The 25,490-nt window shown below is 38.7% G+C and overlaps 1 protein-coding gene across 1 annotated transcript in view; it reads left to right on the forward strand.

Annotated features, from left to right (window-relative positions):
- LOC136877387 (putative leucine-rich repeat-containing protein DDB_G0290503) overlaps nt 1-25,490 on the forward strand; it is a 199,999-nt gene that overhangs the window by 16,456 nt on the left and 158,053 nt on the right. The window contains exon 3 of the mRNA XM_067151385.2: nt 15,666-16,625. Coding sequence (XP_067007486.2) covers nt 15,666-16,625 — 960 coding nt within the window. The remainder of the gene's footprint in view (nt 1-15,665; nt 16,626-25,490) is intronic.

The following is a 25,490-nucleotide window of genomic DNA, read 5'->3' on the forward strand; positions in this document are numbered from 1 at the left end:
ACTCTGTATTATGTACCGTCAATAGCTCATCACCAGTACCTGATGCAATTACTTATCAAATGCTCAAGGCCTTACCCCCCCATGTCCAAATTCATTTACTCAAATATTATAATAGTATTTTCGAGACATTACATGTACCAGCATCATGGAACGAGTTTTTCATCACACCCATCCTGAAACCAACAAAACGACCTACTGAACCTGATAATTTCCGAGGCATAGTTCTGGGATCATGTATACGCAAAGTTTTTTGTAAAATCCTTATGAAACGAATGGCGTGGGTATTGGAGCATCACTCATTATTACCCAAGTATCAGTTTGCCTTTCGACGGGGTAATAGTACACAAGACCCTATCATTATTTTCTTACTCGACATCTTATTAGCAAAATGGCGGAAACAATCTATCGTAGCAGTGTTTTTGGATATTAAGGGTGCCTATGATGCTGTGTTATTGCATATCCTCTAGGAGAAATTATTTAGTGCTGGAATCCCCTTCCAATTCATTTCTATTTTAAATCAACTATTTACTAACCGCCGGTTAACTATTAAATCTCCTCAACACACAATTGATAGCTGTTACACATCACAAGGTTTACCACAGGGATCGATACTCAGTGGAATTTTGTTCGCTATTTACATGAAAGAGCTCGAATCTCTTGTGCTACCACACGCCCGTATTCTAGCTTACGCGGATGATTATGTTATTTATTGTGCTGACTCCCACATTGACCTTTGTAGAGACAAAATATCTCAGGTTTTAAGTTTAGTCTTTCAGTGGCTAACGGCCTATGGACTTTCCCTTTCTATACCTAAATGTGCAGCAATGATCTTTACACATAAACGAACCTTTGATAAAAGCCCTATTAACTTTGACACCTATAGCATTCCCTTGGTTTCCCAACACTTATATTTAGGAATATATATCGATCAAAAACTCACATGGCAAACTCATATACGACACCTCATTAGGAAATCTGATCGTTATATCACCATTTTACGAACGGTAATGAAACGTGCATGGGGTGCTGACCCTTTGTCAGCACTCCAGCTATATCATGCAACCATTCGGTCCATACTTGATTATAGCGCCCATATTATTGATTTAACCTCTAAACATAGTTTATTAGCGTTGGATCGTCTCCAATTTTCAGCACTACGTATCAGTGTGGGTGCCCTCCGCACAACACCAACTAATGCTTTATTAGTAGAAACTACGGAAGAACCACTGTACATCCGCAGGATAAAACTTTCCAAAAAATTCCTACTTAAACATATTAGTAGAACGAACTTCCTTATTGTCCCTAAATTAAAATTATTATATGAATATTATCAACAACGTCCTCCTCCCAATCATCGGTATCCCGCCATATATATGGCTTATGCTGAAATCCACCATCTTACTGAGACTATATTTCGTACACCACGTATTAATTCTATTCATACCACTATGATATTCAAGCATTCCGTCCTTCTATTATCATTGCCCCTTCTGATGCATCAATCCAATCAATGTCTGCACCTTATCCCACATTATATGCTCATAAGTAATTTAAAAGTTCCATAACTACACCAGATTACCACCTATTTACCGATGGGTCAAAATCAAATACTGGAGTCGGAGCAGCATTTTACGATCCACAACTACTCATTAGCTTTAAATATCCGTTACCTAATAATTTAACTATTTTTACAGCAGAATTATATGCCATATACCAAGCCGTTGTATATGCTCAACAGTTGCAATCCAAAAAATAAATATATTCAGCGATTCCCAAAGTGTTTTACAAGCTCTGCATTCACTCGCCCCTCATACAAATACATATGTCTACGAAGTCAAATCTCTTCTATTTCGACTTGAAACATCCGGTTTTGTTATAACGCTAATATGGATTAAAGGGCATAATCGGCACGCAGGCAACGATATGGCCGATATAGCAGCGAAAGACGCCAGTGCAGATACTGCGAATATATTACAAATCAAAATTCCGATTCCCGACTTCTTTCCACATATCAAAACTGCAGCTCAACACACATGGTGCACACAATGGCGATTATCTGCTCGTACGAAAGGTCAATATTACTATCAACTTCAACCGAGTATTCCCACACTGCCGTGGTTTGCAAATGGTACGTATACACGACGTCACATTACTAATATCACCCGACTACGTTTTAATCATGCCTTAACCCCAGTATATTTAACTCGATTTCACATTACGAACGACAAAACTTGTTCCTGAGGAGAATCTGAGGGCGATAGTGACCACCTGTTTTTTCATTGCCCCCAATTTGCACATCACCAGACCATTTTAATGCTGAAATTACTCAAAGTTCAAGTATCTTTCCCTACACGACTTTCAGTTTTGTTGCACCAACCATCGCCTACGATCATTACTATTTTAAACGAGTACCTTGATAACACTCACATCAAATTGTAATTATGATTTAGTTTTGCAGTTGTTTTTGTTCCGACATGTTTGTGAGGTGGCACTTCTACATGTCCCTGGTGAGTACTATCCGCACACTTTATCTTGGTGCATTTACATCCTAGTGCTGAATCGGTCGACCTCGGCGATCTTCGAGATTCATACCGGCAACCTCTGAAACACAAACTATGAATCGCTTAAGCATCGTTGTGCGACATCTGGCGTAAACTTTACGTACTGGTACTGTTGTTGTTTATACATCAAAGTCAAAGTATAGAATTCATGCTAGGAACAAGATTCGCATCGAGAGATATGTTTTATAATGTTATATAATGTGTATGTGACATAGTTGTTGGCTTAAGATGATAACGGTTTAGAAATTTCATATCGATCGATCATCTTCTCGATTCAATTCAGATTTCATTTTCATTCAGTTGGCAGCACCAGGCAGCACTATCGATATCGGGACAGCTCCCTCCTTACTCCTCACCCTAAAGTCCCGTCCGCGACATCGTCCTGTACGCTTCGTTGTGTTCGAGGTTTCGTGTTCGGTGTCTGACATTTCTAGAACTTACTCGTGCGTTCCGGTGCTAGCTTGCGTGTGATTGTGCAGTGGTGGCATGAGTTCTGATAGTGGAGGTACTCGGGACTTTCATCCCGCGTCCAATAGTAATGTTGAACGGGAAGAAGTAGTGAAAATGGATACAACCGTGAATGTTAATTCTACTCCTACCCCTTCGTTGCAAACTGCGACTCAATGCAATCCTAACCCTCCCCCTCCTGCTCAACCTCCGAATACTAGTGCATGTAATTTATACCCATTAAACCACCCAGGACCATATCTTGTTTTTGTTTCATCCAAACAAGGTAATAATATTGGCAATCTACACCCTATGGCTATAGGGCGTCTACTCCATGAAAGGAAATTTCCTATTAAATCCATCCAATATAAAGGCCGTAACAGGATTCAGGTAAACTTTCACTCTCCTCATCATGCTAATGACTTTCTGCAGAATAAGTTCCTTGAGACACAAAAGTTGCATGCCTTTATTCCTCACTCAAATATCTTCCGCGTAGGCATTATACGCGGTGTTGAAAAAGATCTAACTGAATCCGATATTCTTACTTTACTTCAGAGTGACGTCAAAGTTCATTCTGTTCATCGCCTACGCCGTAAATCCCTCCAAGATGGTCAGACAGTATATCTACCTACTGGCTCCATCAAGATTATTTTTTGCTCCAAAACGTTGCCCAAATATGTTTCAATCTATCATGTAATGTTAGAAGTCACTCCCTTTATATTTTACCCCATTATTTGTTCCAAATGCCAGCGTTATGGACACACCCTCCGCAATTGCCAGTCCACTAACTTTCGCTGTCGCACCTGTGGTATGAACCATTCTACCTCTGACTGCCTTGCTAATGTCAAGTTATGTGTGCATTGCAATCAGGAACACGAAACGGTTTCATCAGACTGTGCTGTTCATCAGAAGCAAGTGGAAATCAAAAAACTTATGTGCACTGATAACATTTCCTTCTCAGAAGCTTCTGCTCGACTATTTCCACCTACTTATTCGGAGTATCATAACGTTCACCAATTTCCTCCCCTACCCTCTCAACATCCTTCTCCATTACCAGACGCCCCTCGCAAACGCAAATTCACACAAGTGGTTGTTAAGGATTTGCCACCTAAACCTTCTCCCGGCTATGATAGAGCTGCATATCTCCAGCTAGTGCAATCCACTACATCCTCGCACCCCTCTCAATCTCTGAGTTCTCAATACCCCATTCAACCCAGTCAGCCCACTCCCTCAACATCGAGCCCGTCAATGCCTCTGCAACCCGCACAGCATCCGCAAACAGGTACTACACTTCCTCAGCGAGAACATGTTCATCAGTGTGTTCTCCACATTCTCATGCAGCTTACTCAACTACTTGGCGATCACCCCACTATCTTACCAGTTCTTAGTCAACTTCGCGGAAGTTTACACCTTATCTTTAATAATGGTAGTACGCATCCTTCCATGGAATGCTAGGAGCCTACAAAATAAACACTATTGATGTTCATATCAACACAATGTCGCCCCTCTTCCTCTTTTGTTTACGATTTCACTGACACTTTACCCTCCCTACATCCCCCATATACGTTGCTCAGATATTTCTTTCCATCTGTCCAAAGTTCTACACTCTCACATATATCCACCCCTCCGTCGTTCCCCTGCCCTCTCCTGTTTGTCCCTTATATGTTGGCCTGGTGTGTATGTATTGTAGAAGTCGCTGAGACGGCCACTCTAGCGTGAAGATTACTATACCTTGTGTCCCTGTGCTTTTCCTATAACTCCTAGTCTTGTATACGTAATTCCTCACTCTTAATTGTCTAGGTGATACATCCTTTCTTGATCTACTTTCCGCGCTTTGAACCCATTTTGTGAGTCTGCTGTATGGTCTACTTCCCTCAATCTTCAAGTACTTCGTCCTTCGAAAACATTGTCAACTCCATTGGTGTACTACTTTATTGAAAAAGTGTGCGTGTGTCGATTTAGTACAAATATCATACGGTATAGTGTCTGGGTGAAATAACGAGCCCAAATAACCTTCACGAACAGAACATACTCCTCACCCCGTACAGAGTTCCCTCTTAGCAGTGCTCGTGTGCAGTTGAGTTGACAGTTGCTGTGAGGAGGTAGCGTGGACGGTATAGAGTAGTGCTTTTGCGAGTGTAATACGTAAGTTATGGGGGAGCAAAGTGGTGGTGAGGAGTCTCCTGATCCTTCAACCCTCAAAGTTGCTCGGGAAGAGACAGTTCAAATGGAACAGGATGAGGATGATAGTCTAAGTGAGAATAGTAGTACAGTGAGTACACCTAATACACCCATTGAGGTAGTGAATAAAGAGACTGCTACTTCGAATTCGAAGACTGAGTCGCAGGAACTTTATCCTAGTACTCATTATGGACCTTTCATTATTTTTGTGGAGTCCACAGCATCAGGCAATGTCGGTAACATGCATCCTATGACCCTAGGTAGGACTTTCTATGAGAACAATATTCCAGGCATAAAATCAGTGGCCCGCAAGGGACGCAATAGGGTACAAATAGAATTTGTCTATGCTGTACAGGCAAATTCATTTTTGAAACACCCTATATTAGTTGAGCTGCAGTTACGGGCATACATACCTAGCTCTAATGTATTGCGGGTAGGAGTCATCAGGGGAGTAGAGAAGACCTTGACTGAGGATGCCATATTAAAGCACTTGAAGTCTCCTGCTACAATAAAATCTGTAAAACGTTTGAACCGTCGAGTTGTTAACGAAGAAGGCACACAGTATGTACCTACTGGATCTATCAAAGTGGTTTTTCGTGCACAGAAACTTCCACAGTACGTGTCTTTATATCAAGTGCATTTAGAGGTGGAGCCATATGTTTTTGCTCCCATCATCTGCAAAAAATGCCAGCGGTACGGGCACGTTGATAAGCATTGCAGAGCAACAAGTCCCAGGTGTGGGAAATGTGCATTGCACCATACTACGGCGAACTGTACTGAAACTTTCTTTCAATGTGTGCATTGTCGCGGTTCCCATTCAACTGGCAATGTGGATTGTCCAACGCACCAACAGCAGGTCCACATTAAAAAGATAATGAGCCACCAGAATTTATCTTTCAAGGACGCTGTTCAAAAAGTCCAACCTAGGGAATATAATCTAGTGGACACTTCTCAAAATTTTCCCCCTTTAAATGGGGAGGGGCAGACTCCTACACAGTCGAATCCCCGTAAGAGGAAATTCACTCAAGTAATTTTAAAATCCCCGAGACCAGCACCAGCCCCAGGATATGATAAGGAAGGTTACCAAAATTTGGTTCGCGAGCTTCCCCGCATGGAGATGGCGGCTTCAAGACTTACACCTGTTTACGGCGGCGCAAACCGTCGGACGGAGGCACCTTTTGACGAACCTGTTGCCACGAGTAGCGCATCCATGGCGCAGCCACTTTCGTCATTTCATAGGCAAAGAGAACATCTTCAAAGTGGTCTTTATCAATCTATTCAGCAATTAGTACAATTATTGGGTGATCACCCCGCGTTAGCGCATAATGTATTCCAGTTAAGGGACAGGATTTGTAATTTTATTCAATTCTATGATCAGAATCACTCAATGGAATGCTAGAAGTCTCATGAACAAGCGTCATGAGCTATATAAATTAATACAGGAAACAGTACCTCACTTCGTAGCTATACAAGAAACTTGGTTTCATCTAGAGACTCGCATCAAGTATCCAAATTACACAGTTTTACGTAATGATGGACCCGGTTACGGGGGGGTTGCCTTTTTGGTCCACTCATCCGTGACATATAGCATCCATTTGAACATTCAGGCCATACCCCATACATATGTTATAGGATTATATTATATGCATTTTTTACTTGTGAATATCTACTGTCCTCCTGAATTTTCCATTACTGAGAGACAATGGAACCAATTCTTTCAACAATTTACTACCGAACCATATGTTTTTATCTTTGGGGACTTTAATCTTCATCACACCCTGTGGGGAGGACATTTGGATACCCTTCAAGGTACACAGTTCCTTAATGAAGTAAATAACCATGCTTTCGCTATTTTGAATGATGGCTCTCCTACGCGTTTGACTGCGCCTTCTGCCCCTCCTAGCGCAGTAGATTTAACATTGTGTAAGCGAAATATGGTGTCTATCGCTACATGGCATACTTTGAGTGATACTTATTCCAGTGATCATTTCCCTATTGTTATTACTTATGGAGTAGGCAGACCTTTTTCTCCACCCCCCCACACTGTTTCACATAACATGATTCGATCTTTAAGGAGTTTTAAACCACAAATATATACTGCCTACATTGAGGACGCGTTACAAAAAATACCGGTAAATACTTTTTCATATCAAACTTTAATGCAGATTTTAACAGCTTATATTAACCTTCATCACCCCATCAGCGCTTCACCTCCTTTATCTTCTAGAAAACCTGTGCATGTTAAGTGGTGGGATGAAGAATGCCATTTGAAGATTCAAACTCGTAAAGTACTGTTTCGACAATATAGGCAGCACGCAACACCTGAGCATTACTTCCGGCTCAAACGACACATGGCACAAACCCGCCGACTTTTCCATCAAAAACGGCGTGACGCTTGGAGGGAGTTTATATCGTCCTTCACGCGCCAGGTTCCGATTGCAGACTTGTGGAATGCCATCAGGGCAATCACAAGAGTGACGCAGCACTCCCCTGCCAAGACCATCCCAGGTCAAGTTTTATCAGATTTTCTTGTTAGAGAAGCGCCAGATTTTGTAGTGCCACAGTATGTTCCTTACCAAGACCCACTAGACACACGTTTTTCCGTATTGCTACAACCCTGCGACTATCAGGAATTAGAAGCAGTACTCCGCTCATGCTCAAATTCTTCCCCAGGTCCAGATAATGTTTCCTATCAAATGCTCCAATTACTACCTATTCGCGCAAAGAAGGTATTACTAAATAGGTATAATGATATTTTTCGCAATCACAGTACACCTGTTAGTTGGAATGAATTTTTCCTAATCCCCATTCTTAAAAACAAGCAGTTACCCACAGAGGTAAGTAATTATCGCGGTATAGTCCTCGGTTCGTGCATCCGTAAAGTGTTTCTAAAGATCTTACTTCGAAGAATCCTATGGGTATTAGAATACTATAACTTGACGCCTCGATATCAATATGCCTTTTTTAAGGGACGCAGTACATCTGATGCATTTAATAGTTTTGTTATCGATTTACTTTTAGCTCGTCATAGAAAACATAGTACCATAGCGGTTTTTCTTGATATTCAACGGGCTTATGATTCCGTACCTTTGCACATCTTATGGGAAAAACTTGCAACTCTTAAGATTCCTGAGGGATTTATTAGCATTCTCCGACAACTTCTGACTTATCGAACACTACGATTTAAATCGACGCCTTGTACACTCCAGCCCCGGCAGGTAAGTAATGGGTTGCCTCAGGGCGATATTCTGAGTGGTATTCTTTTCGCTCTTTTTATGAAAGATTTTGAAACGGTCATTTTACGTCATGCTCGCATACAGGCGTATGCTGATGATTTTTTGATTTATTGTACACACGAAGATTTACAGCTCTGTAGACAACATATTAGTCTCGCGCTTTATGAAGCTAGAACATGGTTAGAGGCCCATGGGTTAAATCTTTCCATAGCGAAATGTCGAGCAATGATATTTACACATCGCAGAACCTATGACCGATCGCCACTTGCCTTTGATCAGTATGAAATACCAGTGGTTAGCCACCATAAATATCTTGGGTTATTTATCGATCAAAAACTTACATGGAAACATCATTTTTTATATTTGCGTTCGAAGAGTGAACGGTATATTCAGGTTATACAGGCCGTAACCCGTAGGCAATGGGGGGCAGATCCCGTTGTGGTGCTATCTCTGTACAAAACCACTATTCGGACGATATTGGATTACGGATCACATCTTTTCGACGTAGCATCTTCTACTAACTTACATATTCTTAACACTTGTCAATATCAAGCAATACGATCCTGTATTGGAGCTTTAAAATCCACACCTACCAATGCCCTCCTCGTTGAAGCCTGCGAAGCTCCCTTACAAGTACGTAGAAAAATACTTGCAACGAAATATTTACTTAAAAAGTTTTCATTCACAAGTCATCCTCTAATTCCGAAGTTACAGTTACTCTCGGAGTATTATTCAGTTAGGCGCCAGGGTTTAAGCAGATTGCCTGCATTGTTTCATGCATTTAATACATTAAAGTCGAAGCAGTGTACCTTAATACACAGTGCTACTTTACTACCCTATACTTTACCCTATCCGGTTTCTCATTTTAAGCCTCAAATCATTTGGCCTATGCGTAATGGCTCTACTACATTTCCTTGTCTGCAGGGGATCGAGATATGTCCAGTTAAACGAGTGAAATTTTCTCATATTCCACGAAGCATAAACATTTTTACAGATGGGGCAAAGAACATTAATGGAGTCGGTTCCGCTTATTATATACCTTCTCTAAATTTTAGTGAACAATATGGTTTGCCTAGTGTCTGTTCGATTTTTACGGCGGAGCTATTTGCCATACAGCAAGCCTTACTTTTTGTTCAGCGAAAGGGATATACGCGAGCTACAATCTATACGGATTCGCTGAGTGCATTACAATCTTTGGTTTCTGATGAGTTATCCTATAATTGGTATATTTACAATGTCAAGAGTATCCTTTATATGCTTGACAATGTCGGTATTTCCATAACTTTAGTATGGGTACCAGGTCACGTGGGTATCGCCGGTAATGAAAAAGCAGACTGTTTTGCAAAACAAGCTTCTCGTCTTCCTGTTCCGAATACTAACAATATGGTTCCAGCTTCTGATTATGTAGTTATTTTTCGACAGGAGGGACGTTCAGACTGGCAGAATTTCTTCCGACAAACTGCACAAGTCAAAGGTAAATTTTATTATCATTTACAACCAAGCCTTTTAGTTAAACCTTGGTTTATACGAGGATCTTATACTAGACGACATATTATTAACATCATTCGGTTACGGTTTAATCATGCCCTCACACCACAATATCGATCAAGGTTCCATTTAACGCAAGATACCAACTGTTTGTGTGGTACAGATATCCGTAATGGCGATTCTAATCACATCCTCTTTGAATGTTCTTTGTATGCTAACCAACGTAAAAAACTTATGGCTAACCTCCAGCGACTTAAGCAGGTTTTTCCTACCAGTGTTTCTTGTTTGCTCTGTAATCCTACAGAAGAGATTATTAGAGTGCTAAATTTGTTTCTAGATGAAGCCAAGATCGTGTTATAATTTTGTCTATAATATCCAGTGAGAATTACTCATGCTTTCTCAGGTTCCAATTGAGTGATTCCTCATATCATTAGTGTATTACTTGTGAGTGCTATTTTGGATTCTTCGTGTGGGTGACGCTTTAAACGCAGTGTGATTGCAAGATTGGAAGTTTCCCGTATGACAACAGTCTATACTAGCAAAATGGGGTAGTTATGTGATATAGTGAAGTTTCGTGTTTTGTGTTTTTCTACTTGCAAGTTCAGGCATCAATTATTGAATTGAAGTGTTTTCATTTAGACTAGTGTGTTTACATGCGTAAGCGAGTATTGACTGGGTGAAATGTCGTAGACACAGCCCAATAAGCATCAGCAAGCAAGCAAGCAAGCTCACCCCGTACACAAATGCATCAAGATAAAGTGTGCGGACAGTAGATATTGTCTCAAGGTTCTTCTTATTTTCCGATCTTGTACAGTGTAACACGTTACTCCTACTCCAGTTTACTAAGTTCTTTGTGTCCTTGCTCAGTACCGAATGTACTACCTCCATGAACCTCCTCATACCCGATATAATTTTTCTTCTTTAAGTGCATCTATCTACGTGTGATCATGCTAAAATCGGGCAATTGTGTTGTAAACGTGTGTTTTTGTGATATAAGTGTAATATATTACTGATCTTGTTACTGGGAAAGAGTCTTTTGAATCCCAAATAAATATCCGCAAGACAAGACAAGACAAGACAACATCTGTCTCGCGCGGAAAAGGGATCTAACTTCAGTCCAAGATGGCGGAGCATAGTTCTTTGCTTGTGACGAGTGCATTAAAACATGAAAATTCAACTAAGAAACGCAAACGTAATGTGAATGAATGGAAGGACGTCAAGCGCAAACATCTTAGGGATGCTGGATTGGCATATACTTCAAGGAAAGGTGTCGCAGTTCCAGGGAGGAAAGCACCAGAACCGGTGAGTATGCTTGCATGGAATAGAGATCTATATGTATGGAATGGAGTTGGTCAGTGTATCGAGTACGATTTTTCAAGCTTTCAGTGACTAGTGCCGCCATTTACCGCGCTCGTGGTTTACCGTGTTTCACAGGCAACTGCGTGGATAGTCCCCTTCGAACAGGCCATGGCCGATTTCTTCGTAACTCCTGATCCCAACCAATTTTAAAAAGAGTTTCGTGTATGCTTATTGGAAATTAGAGATAGAATTTTGTTAACAAAGGCATTATTTCTCTATGACTATTTAGAACAGGGCCGGCCCCGTGGTATAGGGGTAGCGTGCCTAACTCATACCCGGAAGCCCCAGGTTCGATTCCCTGCCAGGTCAAGGATGTTTACCTGGATCTGAGGGCTGATTCGAGGTCCACTCAGTCTACGTGATTAGAATTGAGGAGCTCTCTGACGGTGAGATAGCTACCCCGGTCTAGAAAGCCAAGAATAACGGCCGAGAGGATTCCTTGTACTGACCACATGACACGTCGTAATCTGCAGGCCTTCGGGACGAGCAGCGCTTACTTGGTAACCCAAGGCCCTTCAGGGCTGTTGTGCCATGGGGTTAGGGTTATGTAGAACAAGACAACACATTATTAAGCGTAAATTCTTCTATTGCTCTATTCATCATAGCCTACTTATTTCCATGCGTATGTTTATATGTAATCGCTAATATATTTCAGTTACTTTTTCCATTACTTAAGAAACATAATAGTATACAGATGGCTCTTACAGTGCATATTTCGAAGCTAAAACATTTTTCCTGTCTTATTGTTACAGAATAAAATATGTAAATGCCGGTATGATGGATGTGATACTCACCCCTGCACTGAAGGACGATCTCTTTAGAGAGTACTATGCCAGGAGCTATGATCAGCAATCGGCAATCCTTATTGCATGCATGTCACTTGTTCCAGTTCAACGTAGAACAGGGGCAGATGCTGAGGAATCCAGACGAAGTGCCACCTCTATGTATACAATTTCTGTAAATGGAAAGCGTTTACATGTGTGCCAGAAAACATTGTGTGACGTTTATGCTGTTAGTCATAAACGTGTACAAAACTTACAGAAGAAAATGAAAAGTGGAATATGCAGCCCAAAAGATGGATGGGGATTACATAAAAATCGGCCACACCGAATATTAGACGACGATAAGCAACTTATACGGGAGCATATCGCCTCGTTTCCAACGTATGAAAACCATTATTCTCGCAGGAAGAATATTGGGAACTCTGAATATCTCAGCCCAAACTTTTCATTGAAAGCAATTTACCAACTATTTTTAGAAAAACATAGTGACTAGAAAGTAAAATTTTGGCTCTACCGAAATGTGTTCCACAACAATTTTCAGCTCAAGTTCGGTCAGCCGAGATCGGACACTTGCAAGTACTGTGATAAGTTGTACGTAAAACAGCTTGCAGCTGAGACACCCGAGGAGACGGAGAAGATATGCAGAGAGAGTGAGCTCCATCATAGGAAGGCTGAGAAAGGCTACACAGCATTAGCAAATGACACAATTTATGCAAAGGAAAATTCGAACGTCATTGTGCTGTGCATTGACCTGCAACAAGTTATATTTTTACCTAAACTCACTCACAGTTCAATGTTCTATCAACGCCAGCATTCGTGCTACAACATGGCTGTTCACAATGCAGGAACAGGTGGAGCGAATATGTTCGTACGGAATGAGACTATTGGAAAAAGAGGTTCCAACAAAGTTGCATCCTGCCTCTTAAAATATGTGAAGTCTCACTTCTCCATTCTTACCCCTCATACCGAAAGGAAATTAATCCTTTGGTCCGACAGATGTGTTGGACAGAACAACAACTGGCGGATTGTGTCTCTACTGCTCTACTTAATTCGACTGGGCTATTTTACTACAGCTGAACAAAAATTCCTTGTATCGGGACATTCATTTCTTCCGTGCGACAGGGACTTTGCCCTCTTGGAACGGAAACTTTGTTTGAGTTCAGTGCAAATTCCAACTCAACTATTGAAAATATTTGCCACTGCGAGACCATCAAATCCCTTTGAAATGACAATGATGAGCAGAGACGACTTTTTTGATTTTGGACACGTTGAAAAAGGGATAAAGAGAGACCCACACCTCAAAATCACTACAGTAATGTGGCTTCAGTTAAGTGCAGATGACTGTAATTCCATACGTGTGCGTAAAACTCACAATGTGTTCGAGCCATGGAATTCACACCACTTAGTTTCACTGAAAAAAAGGAATGCGATCACGAAATCCCTAATTATACCAGAGGAACTACCTAAGGCGTATCACATGCCCTTACCCCTCAGAGAGGAAAAGAAAGACTTGACTGACATGCTGCAGTATATCTTGCCAGAACATAGAAGTTACTATGAAGGTATTTTGTCTTTGTAAATGTGAACTGTGTCTAATGATTTTAGTGATTACTATTTTACACCCTCTTTGGGCATTATATTCTGTATTTATTGTAATTTTTGTATTATTCTTTGTGTTTTTGTTGTTTTTAGCTCTGAATAAACTTATGCAAGCATGAACATAGTCAATGTTTTTGATATATTGTGACCTTTTTATGAAAGGAGGAGAAATAAAAACATTTTTGTACATAAAATAGCCCACGTTGGAGTATCTATCCGCTATGACATCTAAATCAGCCAGTATGAGCAGCTATCGGTTGGTTCCCAATAAACGGTACTTGTTTGGGTAAAAATAAGTGAGCCACTTAGATCCCTTTCCCACATTTTTTGTATTTGTTATAAATAATTTCTTTTGAACGTAGTTGGTGGACTGTCTAATTGTCTCAATCAACATACTAGTTATCAATCTGCACATAATGGCACAATTTTTACCTAAATTAGGTTTAACTACGTTTTTCGCAATTTACTCATAATACAGTTTTTGGTGGATAGACCCCTATTCGGCGCACCGTTTCAATTGTTATACTGGTTTGTAACATAAGTTAGTTTAGTTTTTAGTGTGCTGTGAGGCATGTAGCAAGGGGAGGAAAGGGTAATGTAGTCCTTTGTTGACACTGGTGTTGTGGAGTTATGGTCACATTCTGATGTTGATTTAGTTAGTGAGTTGTGCCAGAAAGAAATTGGAAAAGCAAATTGAGTGTTTTCAACATATTACACTCTCTCAGTTTCAGAAAGGAGACAGGGAAGGGATAAACTCTACATCTTCACATTCTGCCACTTGTTCCAGAACTGCTTCTTAACGTCATCAGGGCTATAGGCATTGTACTGCTGGACCTCGGCAGCAGTCAGGAGAGATTAAGAAATTCCAGCCGATTCTTACATCGCTTCAATTTACTAGTGTCAAATACGTCCAGTTTACATTCCAATCCAACTTCCCTTACTTATTTCTTGATCTCTTTCAACCCTGAAAGTCTAGTATACAATGCCTAGGGAGTTCTTTCCTACTCTCCTCATGGTCCTTTCTTTTCCTTATCTGCTTTTTAAGAATTTGGATCTATTTCTCTTCCTTCTTCAATTAATGTTGAGATAAGCTATTAACCTCTCTGTTTCACACCTGAAGGTAGCAATCAACACCAAACTCCCTAATAGAAGTAACAGTAACTGATTACTGTATAGAATACTAAGTAATCAAGATCCAGAAAAATTATGATATGTGTTACATTTTTACCAATTGAGTTGGCTGCGCAGTTCACATCCTTGTAGCTGTTAGTTTGCATTCAGGAGAGGGTGGGTTCATGCCCCATTAATGGCAGCTCTGAAGATGGTTTTGCATTGTTTTCCATACCACCCCAGTCTGGGGCTGTTCCTTAATTAAAGTCACGGTCTCTTCCTTTCCAGTCCTGGACTTCCTATCCAGTAGTTGCCACAAGACCAGTCTGAGTTAGTATGATGCAAAACCAGTAGCAAAAAATTTCACTTTTGTTTCTTCCACCCTGACAAGGAAAACGTTACACCATTCATGCCAAAACATACCTTGAAATTTTGGTGACATAACTAATGTACTTTGAGAAGACCACATGCAAAAAATCATCCACCTGTTTCTATTGCAAGGCCCCAAAATAAACCCTTGAATTATGCATATAAGTAATAGAAAAGTGATGCTAGTTACTAAAGGTTAGATTGTACAGCCCTCACTATGGACAAGCCAGCAGTGGAGTAACGAGCTGAAAACCTTGAGTCAAGGTTCACACAGCTCGTCAGTGAGGTGGGCATGTCCAGCTGTGTTGTCTAGCTACGTAGGGTTCCAGCTTCAATTTTGGAGCCTTGCAGTGGAAACAAGCAGCTAATTTTTGGATGTTGTCTTCTTGTAGCATGTCGGTTATGTCACCAGTGTTTCAAGGTAGGTTTTGGCATGAAGGGTGTGACACTTCGCTTATGAGATATATTTTCTTTAAGCTTTTGTGCTCATACTGTCTCCTTCCTGTGTGTTATCACATGTTTGTAATTTTCAGGTGATAAAGAGCAACATATTGTTAACCTCCAAAGTCAGTGCTGCGAGCTTTCTTCCATGTGTGAGGACAGGAGGAGGGAGATAGAATCTTTGAAAAGGCAGATAATGCAGCTTGAAGCAAATTTAGCAGCAGTACAAGGGTGCAATAAGAACAGCCTTGATCATCTTCAAGTAGCATTGAACATCTCTGAGAATAAACTTAAAGCAGCCCAGCGAGAAATTGAGGTGTGCAACTGTCAACTGGCTCGGAGGGAACAGGAACTGGCATTACAGTCAGAGAGGGTGGCCTGCCTACAAGGTGCATGCCAGGAGGATGCGCAACTCAGGGAGCAGTTATTTAAGATGCAGAAGATGCTAAAAGATAAAGAGAATGACTCTTTTGAACGAGATAAATTAATTGAAAATCAAAAGGAGTTGTTGTCTGAAATTGAAAACCTGCATCGTAATTTACGAAGAAAACAGAAAAAATGTGACTCTCTGACAAATCTATGTACCAGACAAACTTCACAGATCGCAGAACTTGAAGGTCAACTTCAGATATTGCAAGCTAATGCTAATGAATCATGCAATATCAATGACACAGTCAAAAGTTTAAAAGATGAACTTGAAGAGATGACAAAAAGCCTGAACTGGTATAAGGAGCACTGTCCTTTGCTAGAGCAGGAGCTGGAGAGATACAAAGAAGCTCTCAAGAAAGCTAATGAGCAGAGCCAATTGGAAATATCCAGACTGCAAAATATGATCCGAGAATTACAAGCTGTGTCCAAGAACCTGGAACAGTCCATGAAAATTTCTGACAAAGAATTAAAAGAATCACTATCTGATGAAATAAAGAGAAGAAAATCAGCGGAATGTAAGCTGGATATTGCAACAAGAAACCAAGATGCAATGATTACTGAGATAAATGGTCTAAAAGAACATGTAAAAAAAGCAAATGAAGAATGTCGAAGGTTAGAAGAAGGTAAGTTTTACTGACTACTTCAATTTTAAAATGTATATTTCCGAGTTAGAAATTATTTAAAATGCTAAATTAATAATTAGAGAGTAATATTATGAACAAAAGTACATCATCATCCTCATTTCCCTTATAATAATAATTTTTTCTGGCTATATCTAGCTTGGTGTAGCTCTCGTAAGGCAGACCCTTCAGTGAAGGTGGGTGGCATCTGGCATGTATGGGAAACTGCATGTTGTTGTGGTGGAAAATGGTGTTGTGTGTGGTGTATGGGTTGCAGAGATGCTGAGGACAGCACAGACACCCAGTCCTGCAAGGGAATTTTCCATTTAATATTAAAATCTCCTACTCAGCCAGGAATCAAACCCAGGGCTCTCTCAACCGAAGACCTCTGCAGCTGCGCTGACCATTCAGCCAAGGAGCTGGATCTCATTTCCCGCTATCTGGGTGGAGCTGAATTTGGGAAGATGTGGTTCCCCTTTATTTTACTCAAAATCTCTGCCACTCTTCATCTTTCACCAAGGGATGAATTGAACTGGAATGGTGTTCCTCCTTGTGAGAAAAATGAGGCAGCATAATTTCATATCATGAGAAAGTTAATCAGATCTTTTCCACTTTAAAAAATGTGTTGCTGCATTCTCACTAAATATTAATTTTCCATCAAAGCAACAAATAATATTGTTTTAAAAAAAGAAAAAGCAATATTAATTTAAAAACAGATGAAGAAAGAAGAAATGAGAAGCCATGGTAGGGTGTTTCTGATACAGACTATTAAGTCCAATCTTACAATCTTTCATTGTTGAACCAGCATATTTATTTCATGTAAAGTTTGCTGCTTGATCCATCAGTCTGTCATTTGTGACATATTAAGTAAGGAATAGGGGCAAAAGATCCACATGGGTCGATGCCCTGAACAAATAACATTTTTATAACAAACAAAAAAAGTAAGGAATAATATTTTTTTTCACCAATTGCTTTGTGGTAATTTTTGTCAACACTGTGCTTTAATAGAACACATTCTGACAGAGAATAAATTGTAAAACGTCTTAATTGTGTGTGTAAATTTCCAGGATTTCTGGCAATATGGAAAAGCAGCTTCATGAACTCCTGCAAATGCTTTATTAAAGCTACAAAACTCATTTTCAGGTATCCCTATCAAAGTCCACCTATGTCTTGATAATGTTATTTCAATTCACTCTGCATTATAGGTTTTAATATTTTTCTTTTCATATTTTCTTTGTAGTCTTCATTGCAGAAATGAAGACTATAAATGTGAGAGTGATCCATTGGAAACTGCCTGCTTCCCTTACTGAGGCCTTGTTTGGATATAGCCACCAGCCACTTCTCACATAATGTATTTGTTTATGGTATTTCATGGAAATGTATTTCCTTTGATTGTGAATTCCCTTGTCAAGATTTACAGAGCAGAATGCAATACTGTATTTACTCGCGTAAGTTCCCCCTTTTTAAAAATGAATTTAGAGGGTAAAACTCAGTGGTAAAATACATGGATATTACGTGATGACTACAAAATACTGGACATAAAATTGATATTGATATATACATGGTGGAAGATCGACGGACTGACTAGCCAGCTGGACTTACACCAACAACAGAGTACTGGTAGTGCAACAGCTCACATTCTATGCTAGAATGGCGAGAATATTAGGACTTCATTAGGATAAGTTCCAAATTTCGAGTTTTTAAGGATTTAAACAGAAATACATAAATATTTATACATTTCTATATATTTTGAATATGATTTGATAGAATCTGATGATGTTCTTTCAAGAACAAAACACGTCATTCTATTTTAATTAAGCTGTTTCTTTTTCAAGTTTAATTCTGTTACCATACATTTTTCTTTTCAGGTAGTTTATAAATTTATTTATTCAAAATTAGTTTTGGCAGACTGAAGAACCTAATAGTTTTAAATTAACTGAGTTGAAACTGAAAAGAGATGGCTCCAGATATTAAAAAATATATATATAAATCAAAATTAGTTCAATAAGTGCATAAATAAAATGAAAGTACCTGTCCTTTACTCTTCACAACTTTCTTCAGGAGATGTACTGGTACCAATGCTCTGAGTCCAAAAATGATGTCTTTTTTGTTTTTGTATCACGTCTAGTTTTGGCACAATTCTATTTTTTAGTAGCTGCATTTGTAAGATGTAACGATGAGAGATGTTCTCACGCAACTTATTTTGGAATAATAGTATACAGAGGGGTTCAGAAAAATGTAGACACTCTTTGATAGTCAATATCTTTGAAATAAGATGACATATCATTGCAATTCTTGCGTGGTAGCGTAGTTCATTGTTTTCTCAACAGATGATGAAGGTCACATGAATGGTGAAACAATCTTGGCGCGCTTTTTCCAGCAGTTGACAGTGCAGCAATGAATGAAGCAAGATTGCCGTTTGAGCAATGCAAGGCCGTACTGGGGTGGTACTGGAAGTAGGAAAACATTATGGAGGTACAACAGCAATGGTGTAATGCGTATGGAACTCAGCCACCAACACATACAACACTTTATCGTATTCGGGATGAATTTGAAGCCGGCGGTACTGTTCCTCAACAACTTTCAACCTTTACATTCTAGAACTGCAGTAATCTTAGTTTTTAAAACATAACGGTGGGCATTTCACAGGAGTACTCTATGGTCACATTGTCCCAAGATGTGTCCAAGGGTTTCTCTCTCCATGCAGCCATGTCTGCACCGAGTACCATTGTGAGACCTCTTAGGGATAGTTCTGATGATGATGATGATGCTTGGTGTTTTAAGGGGCCTAACATCGAATGTCATCAGCCCAGATATAGTTCTAACTGCAGCAAAATTCAATTTATTTTCAAACATGTGACCAGCTCTGATGTACAGTAGATAATCCACTCATTGCCTTCCATTACTTCCCTGAACACCCCAACTCCCTTACCTCTTCCAGTAAAAAAAAAAAAAAAAAGGATTTGAAACTCAAGTCTCTGCAGTTCTTTTTTTGGAAGGACTTCACTGTAGATTTTATTAATTTTGATGGAAGTGATAACTTAACATCTTGGAAGAACATACATCCTAATAAAAACCATAGTCCACATATATTTTACAACTTCCTTTTTTGTGATAGGTATGTAATTTATTGTATTTGGATTTTGTGTAGAGATGATAGGTATATATTGGTACAATCAATTATTTAAACTGTACTACATTTTATTAGCTAAAACAAATTACTTCATTGAAGTATAAAAATGGGAATTATCAGCAAGCTAAGAGTCAAGTCATATATAAAGTGATAGGAACATAATAGGTATACAGGTCAGTGTGGGAGAGGAAGCAACAGAATAAGTGAAGACAAACATTAAATCACAAAAGGACAAGGATGATCTACGTATCTTCATGCAGTTCCATCTTTTAATAGATAGGAGTCAGTCATCAGTCGTTGCTTATATTCTCATAGTTATTTATTGCATTGTCACACTGTTGGCTTTATTACTTTATATCAAGGGGTAAGAATATATGTTCTACTTATCATTAATCAAAGTTGTAAAACCACTATTTCTGGCTTACAATAAAACTGCAGTAAGGATGGTGTATATACTGTAGTGATCATTACTTACAGTTCTTTAACTAAAGATATTTCAATACTTTCTTTTCAGATCTTCAGTAAGGGTAGTTGAAAACTTATTTGGTTGACCTTCCATACTACTTTATTTATTAATACACTGGTGGAAAATGAAATCTCAACATCAAGAAAGAGTTGAGCTAGATAAAGAAAACTCAGGAGACATGTTTGCACATCTGAAAGATGATGCCTATTCATATTTGCACACCAGTCAATGAAGACCACTATGACCTTGCAAAGCAAATTTGCTTTAAGTATGCGCTGTAATCTTCATAAGCATTAATCATCGTCTGGTGTTGATGTTGTGAGGTAGGTGGCCTTAAACATGCCTTTAAGGAGATGAAGAAGGCAGTATCAGCAGCAGCTTACTGAGTTTGAATGAGGCTGTCTAATAATGTTTTTTCCACAATATTGCAGAAAGACTCAGCAGGGATGTATCCACAGTGCATCGGTGTTGACAACAGTAGTCAAGGGAAGGGACTATCTCAAGAAGATTGGGGTCCAGCAAGACATGGTGTAACATCCAGGTTGTTACAGACCACTGATATATTTTATATTATGTAACTAATTTGAATTTGGATATTTAATGGACATTTCATATCATTTATATGTATGTATTGTACCAGGAACTGTTTTACCCAGGTACATTATTTTAAAATTGCCAGAATATTTGGGAAAAGGACAGCAGTAATATGTGTTCATGTGCCCGACATCTTATGTGAGTTTGATGTGAAGTTCCTCGTGGCAAGCAGGACACGTCACGAGCGATGAACCTGCGGGTGACGTCAGTGCCACATGTTGTATGCCTTTCTCTCGAATGTACTGGAAAAAATGTTTAACTTTTTAACCGAGGAAGATACAGAAATGAGACATACCTCATCGTGTAGCTAGTGTTCTGAAGGCAAACATATGTAAATCTCAATAAATTCCATCAAGGCGTTCAAGAGATATAAGCGAGAAAGGAACCACATTTCTCCTCGTGACGTGGCGAGTAACCTTGGCCTACATAAAATCAGCTTCATGGTCCGTATCGCACTACAATAGATTCACAATTAAGTATTTATTTTCCACCTAGTCGATACAATGATTGCTTAAGGCAATTTTTAATGGTCAAAAGTGGTACATGTTTCGTATATTATCAACATCTTCAGCCACATAACACTGTTTAGATGAAAAATGTATAAAATTGACAAAGTAATGCTTTAGAGGAAGTGTCCTTAAAATTAACATAAGATTGACAAGATTAAAACAAACAAATAACTCAAGAGAAAATATATAAATTATTTCTACAATAGAAAGCAGTCGTCAAGGAAACACTTGTACAATATTCCATAGAGAAATTGTCCTAATAAATATTCTTTTCTTAATAATTCATGAAAAAAGATCAATTTATAAATTAAAAATTATACAATTTATAACTAATTATCGAAATGAAGAAATCCTGATATCACAGTGCGGCTCTTATTATTAATGTAGATGAAGATATAACTAATTCCTAGTTGTCAAATCTTATTAAGCCTGCTTTCCTACAGATAGCCCTACAACTTATTCCTCCTCAGTTGAAGCTATAGGTGACAGCAAGGAAGTTCTTGACACACCTATATCCCCCGCTCCTCCACCTCCTCAGGTGCAAGAGCAAGGAAGAACGCATCATCAATATTACACCCGGCGCAAAACTGTGAAAGAATGACAGGAGTTACTGTTCCAAAGGAAAGCAGGCTTAATAAGATTTGACAACTAGGAATTAGTTATATCTTCATCTACATTAATAATAAGAGCCGCACTGTGATATCAGGATTTCTTCATTTCGATAATTAGTTATAAATTGTATAATTTTTAATTTATAAATTGATCTTTTTTCATGAATTATTAAGAAAAGAATATTTATTAGGACAATTTCTCTATGGAATATTGTACAAGTGTTTCCTTGACGACTGCTTTCTATTGTAGAAATAATTTATATATTTTCTCTTGAGTTATTTGTTTGTTTTAATCTTGTCAATCTTATGTTAATTTTAAGGACACTTCCTCTAAAGCATTACTTTGTCAATTTTATACATTTTTCATCTAAACAGTGTTATGTGGCTGAAGATGTTGATAATATACGAAACATGTACCACTTTTGACCATTAAAAATTGCCTTAAGCAATCATTGTATCGACTAGGTGGAAAATAAATACTTAATTGTTAACCTTGGCCTTACGGAATATAAGCAGCGGACCGGACCGTAGCAAACCAGTTCAAATCCTTCACAGCTGGCTCGCTTGTCATGCTGATCATGACAAGTGAAGTTGAACTCAGTGTTCATTCTGCCAGAACGTTGTAATACAGTAGAGTCTCGATTATCCGACCTAAACGGGACCTGGAGTACGTCGGATCACCGAAAATGTCGGATAATACAGAATAACTTTGAAAAATGAACTAAAACAATGACATGTTTTACGGTACTCTATTTATTGAATTATCAATTCAATTGTACAGTACATGCAGTATTGAACGAAAACATTCCAGATGTCTTACGAAAAGAAACTTTTCTCCACAGATATTAAGCTGCCTAATGCCGTACAGTTTTTTCCACCGATCAAACCACCCAACACTGGCAGGAAAATTAGGGTCCTCTTAATTAAACTCCTTCTGGAAATACACAGCCTTATCCTGCAGAATGGGGCCAGATAATGGTAGGCCCTTTTCCCGGTGTTGAGATAACCAAAGAAATAGTGCTTCACTTTTTCGTACTCACATTTTTTCAATGTTTTTCTCTGCTCTGGTAGAGCACCACTTTTCAATTTCTTCCCTCTGTTTTTTCCAGTCTCACACTGTAACACATCCAACACCACAATCTGAAGCCACATTTTGAAGAATTTCCCCTTTGTCCAGTGTCTTTAATGCACTCAACTTGTCTTCCCTGGAAACAATCACTTTCTTCCATTTACTTGCTATACTCACAGAGGATATGAAAATTATAACATTCGCACCCAACCAATACTACAATGAACAATGACTGAAGACTCACTGCACCTGTCCTTGAGAAAAAAACAATGTCCTACTGCTAGGGGTCAGGCCAGTGCTTGTCCCATGGACGCAGCCTCCACACCGTGTGTGCCTGAATTTAGTCTCCACCAAAAGTTCAAAATAAGTCTACCAGTGTCGGATAACACGGAATGTCGGATAAGCAAAGGTCGGATGAGCGAGACTCTACTGTACTTGTATAAATTTTGACAGCAAGTTGACCCTTAGTTTATGTGATTACCAGTGAGTAACCTATAAATTGTTGGACTTACAATTCGTCAGGGACATTCAAACTTTGGAAATTAACGTGTTTACAACATCAAAGTCATAAGAATTGTAATATTTTGCCATTATTTGAACTTACCAAATATCTCTACTTTCGTGTGAATAACTTTAACAAATTTGAAGTTAGCACGACTACTTTAAATTGTAATGGTCTTGAACTGTTTCAACCTAGAACATAGTGAGTGTAGGTTTGCAACACATTGACTATTTTGAGTATTATCATAGCCTAAAAACACTTTAATTTGTGCATAAAGACTGTTCGCTAATCATCATAACAGACTGGACCATTTGAAACAACCAGTGTGAATAGACTGTACAATGAACTGTAAATATGCTGTAATACATTACGCATACTTTGTAATTCAGTGACATTGTGAATTATAGGATTCGTACACGAGTATTTAAGGAACTGTGATAGTGAGAAGGAACATTACGATATATTATGAGAGAGAGCTATTTATTTATTTCTTTGCTGTGAAAGTGAGTCATGATAAACAGTGCTTCGAATGAGTTATTTCTGACAATACGAACGGTGTGCAGTAAGTGTAAAGATGAATTATGCGTAGAAATGTGTTTTCTCATTTACCAATTATTGCAACTTACGAAAAGAAACAGTGCATCGACACATTTTCATCTAATGAATGGTGATTATTTCTGAAACAGTTATAATCAGTTCTAACAGCACAAATCAAATGGTGCTCGTTTCGACATAGGACACTCTATCAGTGGCCTAGTCAGATGGACTTCCTCATGTTAAAGTCACTCTTTTATTAACATGAGAAATCCTGACTCGAGACGACGGAGAACGACGTAGATCGACGAAGAACAACGGAGTTCGATAGAGATTTGATGCAGAACAACGCGGAACGTGGACTTGGTACTACAAGGGACAGTTCCAGGGACGTGGTACTATGGAACATCGTGGTGCTTGCTGTTAGCTGAGTTCCAGATTACTGCTTGCAGAGCAGTATTCAACAGTTTGAGCTCAACAAGAAGACATATTTCAGGTGATATAAGTGTCTTTTCGTTCAGAAACGTAATTCTGACTTTCAATAGAACTCTTATAGACAGTGTCATTGCTGACAAAGAACGTTAACTCAATTCAAAAGCTCACTTATTTAATATTTTTATGAACTTGGAAAATTAGCACTTTACAATACTTAAAAATAAAGACAGACTTTTAGAAGACAGTGTGCTCTCGTAATATCGTTCTCGTAATATCATGTTCTCACTTGTTGAAACTTTAGAATTTCAATTCAGTGCTTCATTTATAGTGAAAGCGTATCATAAACTCTTAATTTGCAATATTCACATAAAGTGGATAATAAGTTACGTAAAATAGGACAATACTCAGAACATTCTACCAGAAGATCGGATTTAATTTCAAGTGTTTTGCATTTGAGTATAAATAGTTTGATGTGTCCACAAGGAGAAATCATAAAATTTACTTCATTTAATTTACGTAGAAAATACACTCTCAAATCACAAGTGATAATAGAAAGGACTTTAGGATTTCTTACTTGCTTACAACATACTTTATTATTATTTACATCAAGAAAGTCATGATGGACATAACTGGTTGAAAAGAACATTATTCAGTTGGATTTCATAAGATCAACATTTTTTTTTCCTGATATTTCATTGTTGAAATTGGGGTATATTTTCCCATAAATATCTATGATCACTACAATTCAGCGATATAATAGGGTAACTTTTCATAGATTGAATAAATGGAAGAAAGTTATAATATCCAGTATTTTGCCTTGTGATCCTCCCTCTCTGTACCTTCTCCTAAGGACTAGGCACCCCTCAGAACAACCTCATGCTCTTTGAAATCAATTTTTTCTTGTACAGTATATATTTATAGGGTTATTTTATCATCTTGCTTTCTCATATTCATTTTGTTATATTTTGTAACATGGTAGTTGTTAGCAAGAGCTGAGCAAGCTTAGTAAAGGTAA

Source organism: Anabrus simplex, chromosome 7 (assembly GCF_040414725.1).
Source record: "Anabrus simplex isolate iqAnaSimp1 chromosome 7, ASM4041472v1, whole genome shotgun sequence".
Taxonomy (NCBI): domain Eukaryota; kingdom Metazoa; phylum Arthropoda; class Insecta; order Orthoptera; family Tettigoniidae; genus Anabrus; species Anabrus simplex.